We start from the raw sequence: 11,051 nt of genomic DNA on the forward strand, positions 1-11,051 counted from the left end.
AGAACATATTTGCTTATTGTTTGGTATAACCTGTGTGCTACGTCAATACGTGTTGTGAGGGGTTACCTGTGATACGTAGAGAGAGATGGTACCTATTGTTGAGGGGGTCGCCCCCACCCCTGCTAACCCCCCCTCTATAGCCCCTACACCCCCCTACATCCGTCACATGCTAAAATTAGCCCAGCGATCGTGATCACATCGCTGTAGCACTGACTGAGGCAAAATCCCAACCATCTAATAACAAGAGCAGCCAATTAAATGTCAATCAAGATTCTCTTTGACAGATGCAATGTACTTTTAATGAGTGATTCTGTCTTGTAAAAATGGTTGGTTGTTGATGTCTTTCAAACTAGAGCCTCTATTTATGTTTTCTTTTAAACTGACTTTGTTCAGTCTTCTGCATCCCAAATGGCACCATATTCCCTACATATTGCACTACTTTTGACCAGAGGCATATGGGCCCTGGTCAAATGTAGTACACTATACAGGGAATAGGGTGCCATTTGGGATGCACATAAGTGTGGTGTCTATCTCAGTGTTCTCTGAGGATTGCTACTAGGTATTGATACAGGCTCTGTAACAGTAGACTGGCAGGCGGATCAGGTTCACATCCTTCCTCTTCTATAATACCTCTACAGCAGGGGCCTACACCATTCACCCTGGAGCTGTTGTTATTGCCTCTCTCCTTTGTGTGTGTTGCTCACACTCCAGTCAGACCCTCTCTCTCTCTCTCCTCCCCCCACCCTCAGGGGCACCAGTGTTGGAATGCTGGCTGGGATTGTTGAAGAGCTGTATTGGGATAGGACCAGGGATAGAGATAGCTAAGGGCTTGGACAGTTAGTAATGGGACTGAGCTGTATTGGGATAGGACCAGGGATAGAGATAACTAAGGGTTTGGACAGTGAGTGATGGGAATGAGCTGTATTGGGATAGGACCAGGGATAGAGATAGCTACGGGCTTGGACAGTGAGTGCTGGGACTGACATGTACTGGGGAGGGATAGGATAGTCAGGACTACTGCTCCTCTCCCTCAAAGACCTTTTTGTGCATCAGCTGTGACCCAGAGATGGAAAGACACAGGTGAGATGTAACCCCACCAGGGTAGGACCAGGTTAGGATCAGGGGAGATGTAACCCCACCAGGGTAGGACCAGGTTAGGATCAGGGGAGATGTAACCCCACCAGGGTAGGACCAGGTTAGGATCAGGGGAGATGTATCCCACCAGGGAAGATGTAACCCTACCAGGGTAGGACCAGGGGAGATGTAACCCCACCAGGGTAGGACCAGGTGAGATGTAACCCCACCAGGGTAGGACCAGGTTAGGATCAGGGGAGATGTAACCCCACTAGGGTAGAACCAGGTTAGGATCAGGGGAGATGTAACCCCACCAGGGAAGATGTAACCCTACCAGGGTAGGACCAGGGCAGGACCCAGAATGAAAGGATTTAATCTCATTTCGGTGGGTGGTGAACTATAGCACCCAGAGAGAGAGGGGAGAGGGGGGATTAGCATGATGTTACTAACATGATGGTGTGTGTGTGTGAGAGAGAGAAAATAAAGTATATTCATGTGTGTGTGACCACACTGACCATCTCTCCTCTCTCTCCAGGGCTCTGGTAGGTCCCCCAGTGGTGAGCCGTCCCCCCCAGCAGACTACCTCCCAGTGGGCCAGAAGCCAGAGGCTGTGGTCCATGCCATGAAGGTACTGGAGGTCCATGAGAACCTGGAGAAGAAGATCCCCGAAGACTACGACGAAGACCTCAGTGAGAAGGAGAAGGCCATCGTCAGGGAGATGTGTAATGTAAGAAACTTTCTCTCTCTCCTCTCTTCCACATTACCTTTCTCATCTCCACTATCCTATCCCAGCAAGCTAATAATGAGAGCTTGATTAAGATACATGAGTTGCGTCGCTCTCCCTCCCCCTCCCCCTCCCCCTCTCCCTCCCCCTCCCCCTCTCCCTCTCTCCTTCCCCCTCTCTCCCTCTCCCTCTCTCCCGCTCCCTCTCTCTCCCCCTCCCGCTCCCAGTCTCTGTTTGCCTGTCCGAATCACAAGCCTGCCATCGCTTTGACGGAGAGCAGTGTTTCAATTACTGCACAATTACCCCCCTCCATCCCTCCCTCTCAACCCCCCCCCCCCCCCTCTCACCCCTCCTCTCTCACCCCTTCACTTCCACGTGCTATAATTGGAGGTTCCCATAAAGGAGCCATAGTGTTTACGACACACTTGTCAGCGTAATTAAAATAACTTCACTGGGAGAAACAATGGAAGCTCTTATTGTGGCCTCTTAAACCTCCCAGCTCCATTCCCCCTGTAAACCTCCCAGCTCCATTCCCCCTGTAAACCTCCCAGATACATTCCCCCTGTAAACCTCCCAGATACATTCCCCCTATAAACCTCCCAGATACATTCCCCCTGTAAACCTCCCAGATACATTCCCCCTGTAAACCTCCCAGATACATTCCCCCTGTAAACCTCCCAGATACATTCCCCCTGTAAACCTCCCAGATACATTCCCCCTGTAAACCTCCCAGATACATTCCCCCTGTAAACCTCCCAGATATATTCCCCTTGTAAACCTCCCAGATACATTCCCCCTGTAAACCTCCCAGATACATTCCCCCTGTAAACCCCCCAGATACATTCCCCCTGTAAACCTCCCAGATACATTCCCCCTGTAAACCTCCCAGGCCTAGGATAAGATAGGAGGATATAACTATGAGGTAGAAGCTACAGGCCCCGCCTTCTCTCATCTCAACAGCATATCCACCCCCAGACATGTAGTGTGCATCCCAAATGGCATCCTACTCCCTTTCATAGTGCACTTCTTTTGACCAGGCCCCATCAAAAGTAGTGCACTATAAAGATAATATACACTCTGTGACAGGCCTGGCGAGGTAGTATGGGACCAGTGTTCTCGTAGGGACAACCCTGGGGCCCTTCCAGGCTTTCAGTAGCCATGCCTGTTGGTTGTTCCATACAGAGCTCTGTACATGAGAGACAGAGAACATGGAGGCACAATGCAGCCATTTACAGTCAAGTATCCCATCTACCATAAAGACATCCTGGTCACTAATGAGGTCTATGTTACATGGTCCTGTGGGTCGACCTCTCTCTCTCTCATCACAGAGTTGGGAGTTAAGTGTTGCACAGCTGTTGGAGATGGCAGAGGGTCAGAGATGGCATTTTCTGCTCAGATTATGTGGAGCACATTTTTGTTGACACCCATTGGTTGGCTGGATTCCAGTCATATCTATGGTTCCCATCTCTCTATGACCTCCCTTTGACCCACAGGGTCAATTAGTACTACATTTCACTTCTAGAGACCCTCATCTGAAGGGACTGGATATACTGTAGATAGTATACAGCCGTTGTGTAACAGGGTTTTGTGTCCCCTCTCTCACTTCCCTGTACTCTGTTGTGTTCTCAGGTGGTGTGGCGTAAACTAGGTGACGCTGCAGGATCCAAGCCTTCCATCCGCCAGCATCTCTCTGGGAACCAGTTCAAAGGGCCCTTGTAGTCCTTAAGACCACATTAACCAGCGCACAGCAGCACTCAGACGAGACAAACGGACAGACAGACAAATGAACAACAACAACCATGGACCCGCAGCACTGAGTGCACAAACAAGGGGCACATCTCAAATGACACCCTCCTATTTTCTCAGCACTGTGTGACCGTGGCTAGATGATCCCCACAAATTCTAGCCTGAACCCAAACCTCTGTGCTTAGCCTCGCCTAACATTGTCCCCTGGTGAATATAGGAATGTAGGCTACAGCTGACCTGGGTAGTGGGTACAGTAAATCTCAGTTTAGATCTTACAAAATAGGCTGCGCCGATGAAGGGTTAAAAACAGCGGTTGGCAATCCTATAGCCTCTGACCACGTTGGCTCTCATTTTCTGTTTATTTAAAGACAATTCTACATGTTGAAGGACACACCGTTCATCAATACCCAGCAGGTAATCTAGTGCCCACGGCCAACGTTGGTTATGGTGTCTTGTCATTAAAGAGAAGGAAGAGGAGGATAAACTGCCCCTTACAACCAGTCACTACACCTGAGCTACAGTACTTTACCTGACCCTCTGCCATCTCCAACCAACGTCTGTTTTGGTGTTTGTAAATGTTCACCTACCATTCTACTATTCTCAAGGCCCTGATATGTTCTGTTCTTGACTTTACTTCCATTCAACAGCCAACTGACTGGCAACTCCTTCTAGCCTGGGGGCCAGTCTGCTTAGCCACTCCTGAAAACTCCTGATAGAACTGTCATGACAAACATGACTACAGCGACAGCAATGGAGTTGGTAAAAGCACAAACAGTTCTGGGACCAGACTAGAAGGCTGTCACACTATTAACTGAAACATGAACTCAAGGGAAGGTTACGGTTCATGCCTAATATAGTGTCGCTTCTGATGATTTATCATGGATCAGAAAGTCAGACTCTTGCTAGATGGAAGTGGGACTTTTCACTTACAAATCTGCAGTTCTTATATATGACAATCGTTGAAACGGTTTGAAAACAACTTATTTTGACCAGTCCTAAGTATTCTCTATTAGCTCTTGCCCATTCAACCTCTGAATGGCACACATACACAATCCATGTATCAATTGTCTCAAGGCTTATCCTTCTTTAACCTGTCTCCTCCCCTTCATCTACACTGATTGAAGTGGATTTAACAAGTGACATCAATAAGGGATCATAACTTTCACCTGGATTCACCTGGTCAGTCTGTCATGGAAAGAGCAGGTGTTCTTACAGTTTTTTTCGATTGCTAAACGACAGTGGGCACAACTGGAGTCACATGTGCAAAACTCTAACTACAGTCTGCACTACCAACAGTCACCTGAGCTAAACAGTTCACATCACCTGCAAAACTCATTCCAAGCAACACAACTCTTAACACATGGCTCAAAACACGCTCAGTGCAGCCAAACACTATGCACAACCCTCACTGAGATAACACACACTGTCACTCAGAACACACTGAGAGTAAAAACACTAGCATCAAATACAGAAAATACAAACTTTTCATCTTTACAGTTTGAACAATTTCAGTGACTTCATACAAAGTAATATTTTCTTCAAAGAAAAGAGTGACATTCTTTCACATGATTTATATTTTTTTTTAGAACATAACAATTCTTTAAGGTGAATGAAAATTAGCAGTTTGCTTCAATAGTCTGTAGTAATTTACGGAATTACAGTAATGAGAAAAAAAAGGTAGAAACTAAAAGTATATACTGTAATTCGAACAAATAATTGATGGGCTAATCCTGCCTCTCTCTAGCATCAGGCCACAGATTTTCTTCAACATCACATCTAATGTTTTCTCTTGCCATGCACCTGGGGAAGAACCTTCTGGAGTGCCTTATCCATCCCTGGCAGTCCTCTGGACTCGTGTCCTCACATCCGGCACGCATGGCTTCCAAAAGAGACATTTGGTCATGTGGGTGGTGACCAAACACTTTCCACCTCCAGGCAGAGAAAAACTCCTCTATTGGGTTGAGGAAGGGTGAATATGCAACCATAAATCTGTGATGTGCTGCAAACCAATCTGTGACAGCTGCAGAGTGGTGAAAAGCAACGTTATCGCAAACTATGACAAAAACTTGGGGGTTTCTTACTGGCTCCCCCTGTTCTGCTGGCACTAGCTGAGCATAGAGCTGTTCTAGGAAAGTTATAAGCCTTTCTGTGTTGTATGGGCCAATGAGTGGTGTGTTGAGAAGCAAACCATCATTGGCCATTGCAGCTCACATGGTGATATTTCCCCCCCTTTGGCCTGGAACCTCCACAGTGGCCCTTTGACCTATAACATTCCTTCCTCTGCGCCGTGTTTTGGCAAGGTTAAATCCAGCTTCATCGATAAATACAAATGAATGTGGTCTTTCCAGTGCTTCCACCTCCATTACTCTCTGAAAAACAGTAAGTGCACAGTTTTACTGTAGAAATGCTAGTGTTTTTTTTTACTGTAAATATTTTGTATAGCTGTGTACGTAACCTCAGACATCTTACCTGGACATATTGGTATCTTTGCTCTTTTACCCGTTCACTGTTTCTCTCGAACGGTACAGTGTATAACTGTTTCATTGTAACTTGGTGTTTCTTTAGGACTCGAGCAATAGTTGTTGTGCTGACAGAATTAAAATTTCAAATATATCATTATCAGCTAGAACTCTATCTTGAATCTCCCGCAGTTTTATATCTGTGTAAATATTCTATAATTGCAATACAAAATAGATTCCTGTAATGTTTTAATTTACTGTAAGGATGTAACTCTCACCTGTTTGCATGATGGAAAATTCGCATTACAGATGCCACTGTGGATCTTTGCAGATTGGGTTGCACCCTCAACCCTGCCTCTCTCAATGAGAGACCATGGTTCACGACATGGTCTATAAGTGTAGCCCTTATTTCATCTGAAATAACAGCTCTTTGTCTTCTTTGTCTTCCTCCACGCATCCGCCCTCTCCCTGCCACCCTTCTCCCTCCACGAACCCATCTTCCTTGTTCCATTTCCAAAATGAGTCTTTCTGAGCTCTACCTATATATACCGTAATATGTGTGTGTGTTCACTAACAAGTCTAAAACAAGACACCTGCTTAGCCTTTCAGCTGAAATTGCAATCAGCAGTGTTTGAAAGGCACAAGGCTGAAATCTATCCCGTTTTGAATGTGTGGTTCACAGTTTTGACAGCAGTGTGTTAGCATTTGAACAAAGTGCTGTAAATACACAGTGTTGTGCAGGTTGTGGTTAAAGTCACGGGATAAGTGTGTAGAGTTTTGAAAACTGTGTTCAAGCAATGAAAAACGAACTAGAGTTTGGTCCACATGAACTGCTGCTGTGCAGACTGTAGTTAGAGTTTTGCACATGTAACTCCAGTTGTGTCCACTGTCGTTTAGCAATCGAAAAAAACTGTCATGTTTTGTACACTCAATGCATGTATACTGAGTTCTCGGAGCTGGATCCTATGTATACTTTATAAGGTGTCTTAGCTGGCTCCTGTACATTATGACATGTGTTAGGCCTGTGTATGCTGTATGAAGTCTCATAGATTATCACTGTACAATCAGTCAGTCTAGCAATCCTTGGCAAGTCTCATACAATTCTTATGAATGCTCAATGAAGTCTCATAGATGATCACTGTGCGTAATTAAGTCTCCTAGGGTCGCTATGTATGCTGTATGAAGTCTCACAGGTGTCTTCTCTATGTGAGGTCTTCCAGCGGGACTTCAGTGTACAATACACTATGTAGCTAAATGAAGCTTCATAGCTGTGTTCTATACTCTACGGTGGCTCCTAGCCGATTTTTGTGTATTTGAGTCATCTCAGTATTGTACGGGGTCTTTTAGGTGACATTACCTATATAACACCGTCATAAGACTGACACAAGACGTCATTAAGAGTTAACAGACAGATGTCATTAGGAGTAAAAACATCTATGTATATCCTAGTCTCTTCTTTATAGGGAGTTGTACAATGCATGTACAATGAATGAATGCATATGTTAGGCCAGTGAATACTGTATATGAGCACTCAGAGTCTATATAATGTAGGAGTAATATAGGCTAGGTTGAGTTCTGAATAGGCAGTTACAAACTGTGTTAAAAGAAACTCGCTGTATTCTCTCGGATTTGTGTTCTAAAATCTGAACAAAAGGTTTGTTGTCAGATTGGTAAATTATTCTGAATTGAGTTTGACACATTGTCAATCTATATCGGGGTATAATAAATGTATACCCCAATTGTTATTATACAGAAGGGTGTGTATAAATGTATGTTTACACAAAAAATATTCTCATTTTATTGATAGCAGAAGAGCGGCTGTGTTCATCCCAAATGGCACCCTATATAGTGCATTACTTCTGACCAGATCCCCTTTTTGCCCTGGTCAATTGTAGTGCACTAAATAGGGAATAGACTACCATTTGGGATTAAGAACGCTGTGTTTCAGTGTGGAGGAGTCTGGATGCAGCTGGCTGTGTGTCTGATCTGACTCGTAACATAGAAGAACTGTATGAACAAAATGAGCAGCAAATCAACAAGGAAGATAAATGTGTTTGAATTGAGGACTGCTATAAAAGCATTACTGTTCTGTACGGTGTTGTTGTTGTTGTAATAGTTACGCATTAATGACCAAGGAGATTCATAATGGAAAAAAACTTACAAATGCGTGTCTATACACACACACTCAGTCTTCACAAATTAAAACTTTAGCAAACTTTTTTTTTTTAACTGTCTACACGCAACTTACTATATGTTCATTTGAAAGCACAAAGTTCTGACAGTTTTCCTTTTGTTACATTCAAATGCACTGCTTCTTTTCTGAATGAGGCATCTCTACGTGGAACCTGTGATGAAATTCTATGTTCTCTTTTTTGCCTCTTTCACTGTGGTACACAGTTTAAGTTGTATCCTAGGATATACACAGTTTAAGTTGTATCCTAGGATATACACAGTTTAAGTTGTATCCTAGGATATACACAGTTTAAGTTGTATCCTAGGATATACACAGTTTAAGTTGTATCCTAGGATATACACAGTTTAAGTTGTATCCTAGGATATACACAGTTTAAGTTGTATCCTAGGATATACACAGCTTAAGTTGTATCCTAGGATATACACAGTTTAAGTTGTATCCTAGGATATACACAGTTTAAGTTGTATCCTAGGATATACACAGTTTAAGTTGTATCCTAGGATATACACAGTTTAAGTTGTATCCTAGGATATACACAGCTTAAGTTGTATCCTAGGATATACACAGTTTAAGTTGTATCCTAGGATATACACAGTTTAAGTTGTATCCTAGGATATACACAGTTTAAGTTGTATCCTAGGATATACACAGTTTAAGTTGTATCCTAGGATATGCACAGTTTAAGTTGTATCCTAGGATATACACAGTTTAAGTTGTATCCTAGGATATACACAGTTTAAGTTGTATCCTAGGATATACACAGTTTAAGTTGTATCCTAGGATATACACAGTTTAAGTTGTATCCTAGGATATACACAGTTTAAGTTGTATCCTAGGATATACACAGTTTAAGTTGTATCCTAGGATATACACAGTGCTGTGTACATAAATACCTGCAACTAGCCCGCCTATGTTTCCCCACAACCTGTATGTAGCTGAAAATGTATATTTTAGCAAATTGTCAAATGTGAAAATTGAAATAAGCTGCTTTTATATGATTTTGAAATAAAAATGGAGTTTAAGTTTTAAACCCTCACCTGTTTACGAATGTTGATGAAAGTGTAACTTAGTGATACGGAAAAGGCTATATGGACACTCCTGACCTGCAATCCAATATTTCATTTCAGAATTGCTTAAAATTAGTTTACGGTTACAGTTAAGGTAGGGGTCAGTTTTAGAATTTGGTAAGCAGTTTCCTTATAGCCTCTCCCTAGTGAAACGCTTAAAAACAGTAAACATGATGCAGCACCCTTGGGCCAATTGAGATACTGTGTGTGACTAACACATTTCAGTTAATTACTATAGCTCCCGCCTTAGTCCAATCTGTGTAATTTTGTAAACGGCGGATCTCTATGGCAAGACGCAAAATTCACCAGAGTTTCGTCAAAATCAGGCCAGTGCGGTCTGAGAGCGCGTGTGGCTAACATATAAACGGATGAAAACAGATCCACAGTCCCCTCCCCAATTCCATTGTGGAGGACAACAAGAGATGGTTAACAAGCAACATTGGTAACATTTTCAAGGAAGAGAGGATGCCTTTAAAGGTGTTGGTTCATTCAGGGCCTCAATTTCAATGGCTTGACAAGGACACCCCCTAGTGGCTAACACATGTAATGACATGAAGCATGGGCAAAAGGTCATGGGCAGCGTGTAAACTACAAGGTTCAGATTGACTTCTTTTCAGTATGACAGCTTCTCCAAAGACAAAACAACAGTGTTCTATGCCATGTGACTTTGCTTACAGTAACTTGACATATACAAACATCAACGAAGTAACAAATGGAAGATATGAAAGTATACAAGGTGTAATAAAAAATGGTGGTAGTGGTAGGCCACACAAGCTCATAGAACGAGACCGCAGAGTGCTGAAGCGCGTAGTGCATTAAAAATCGTCTGTCCTCGGTTGCAACACTCACTACTGAATTCCAAACTGCCTCTGGAAGCAACGTCAGCACAATAACTGTATGTCGGGAGCTTCATGAAATGGGTTTCCAGTGCCGAGCAGCCACACACAGGCCTAAGTCACCATGCGCAATGCCAAGTGTCGGCTAGAGTGGTGTAAAACTCGCTGCAATGGATCAGTGGAAACGCATTCTCTGGCGTGACTCACCAGTCCAACGGACAAATCTGGGTTTGGCGGATGTCAGGAGAACGCTACTTGCCCGAATGCATAGTATGAACTGTAAAGTTTGGTGGAGAAGGAATTATGGTCTGGGGCTGTTTTTTATGGTTGGGAAGCAAGTCCCCACAGCAATGTTCCAACATCTAGAGGAAAGCCTTGCCAGAAGAGTGTTCCAACATCTAGAGGAAAGCCTTCCCAGAAGAGTGGGAGCTGTTATAGCAGCAAAGGGGGACCAACACCATTTTACAGTTCTTGCCGTTGCTTACACACTGAAAGTGAATGTGCTTTTAGGCAAAAGCATCAAAACCTTTTGTAATCATGTCTTAAAGGCAACAAAAGTACAAACACATTTTCTCCTTTGCACTTTGTTTGCAATTCTGCAACACACTTGCACTTAAATTAGACACTTCGTTCAACAATGAAATCTCTTGCAATCATTTGGAAAACACTTCTATTCAAAATGCAAAACATACCTGAAATTGGCAACACACACACACACACACACACACACACACACACACACACGAAAATTCTTCTACAGTAATTGAACACCAATTAGCCTGAGCCTCACCACTACAAAACAGACCTCAGGTAAGATCACCTCTTTTGTGAGAACTTTGCAAACATGGAGGCAGTGAGAGCGAGAGGAAGAGAGAGAGGAGTAGGACAAGACAAAGAAGGGGACCAAGCAACAGACGGAGACATATTTCCGACGACATTAGGGCCACTTTG

General features: G+C 43.5%; 1 protein-coding gene across 2 annotated transcripts in view; it reads left to right on the forward strand.

Moving 5' to 3' along the window:
• LOC139384100 (coiled-coil domain-containing protein 85C-A-like) overlaps window positions 1–6,158 on the forward strand; it is an 82,840-nt gene extending 76,682 nt beyond the window's left edge. The window contains exons 4-5 of one of the 2 annotated variants that reach the window (XM_071128746.1): window positions 1,610–1,801; window positions 3,428–6,158. In XM_071128746.1, coding sequence (XP_070984847.1) covers window positions 1,610–1,801; window positions 3,428–3,517 — 282 coding nt within the window. In that variant the 3' untranslated portion in view covers window positions 3,518–6,158. The remainder of the gene's footprint in view (window positions 1–1,609; window positions 1,802–3,427) is intronic. The other variant, XM_071128747.1, reaches the window with a different exon arrangement.
• The last annotated feature ends 4,893 nt before the right edge of the window (window positions 6,159–11,051 follow it).

Source organism: Oncorhynchus clarkii, chromosome 25 (genome assembly GCF_045791955.1).
Source record: "Oncorhynchus clarkii lewisi isolate Uvic-CL-2024 chromosome 25, UVic_Ocla_1.0, whole genome shotgun sequence".
Lineage (NCBI taxonomy): Eukaryota > Metazoa > Chordata > Actinopteri > Salmoniformes > Salmonidae > Oncorhynchus > Oncorhynchus clarkii.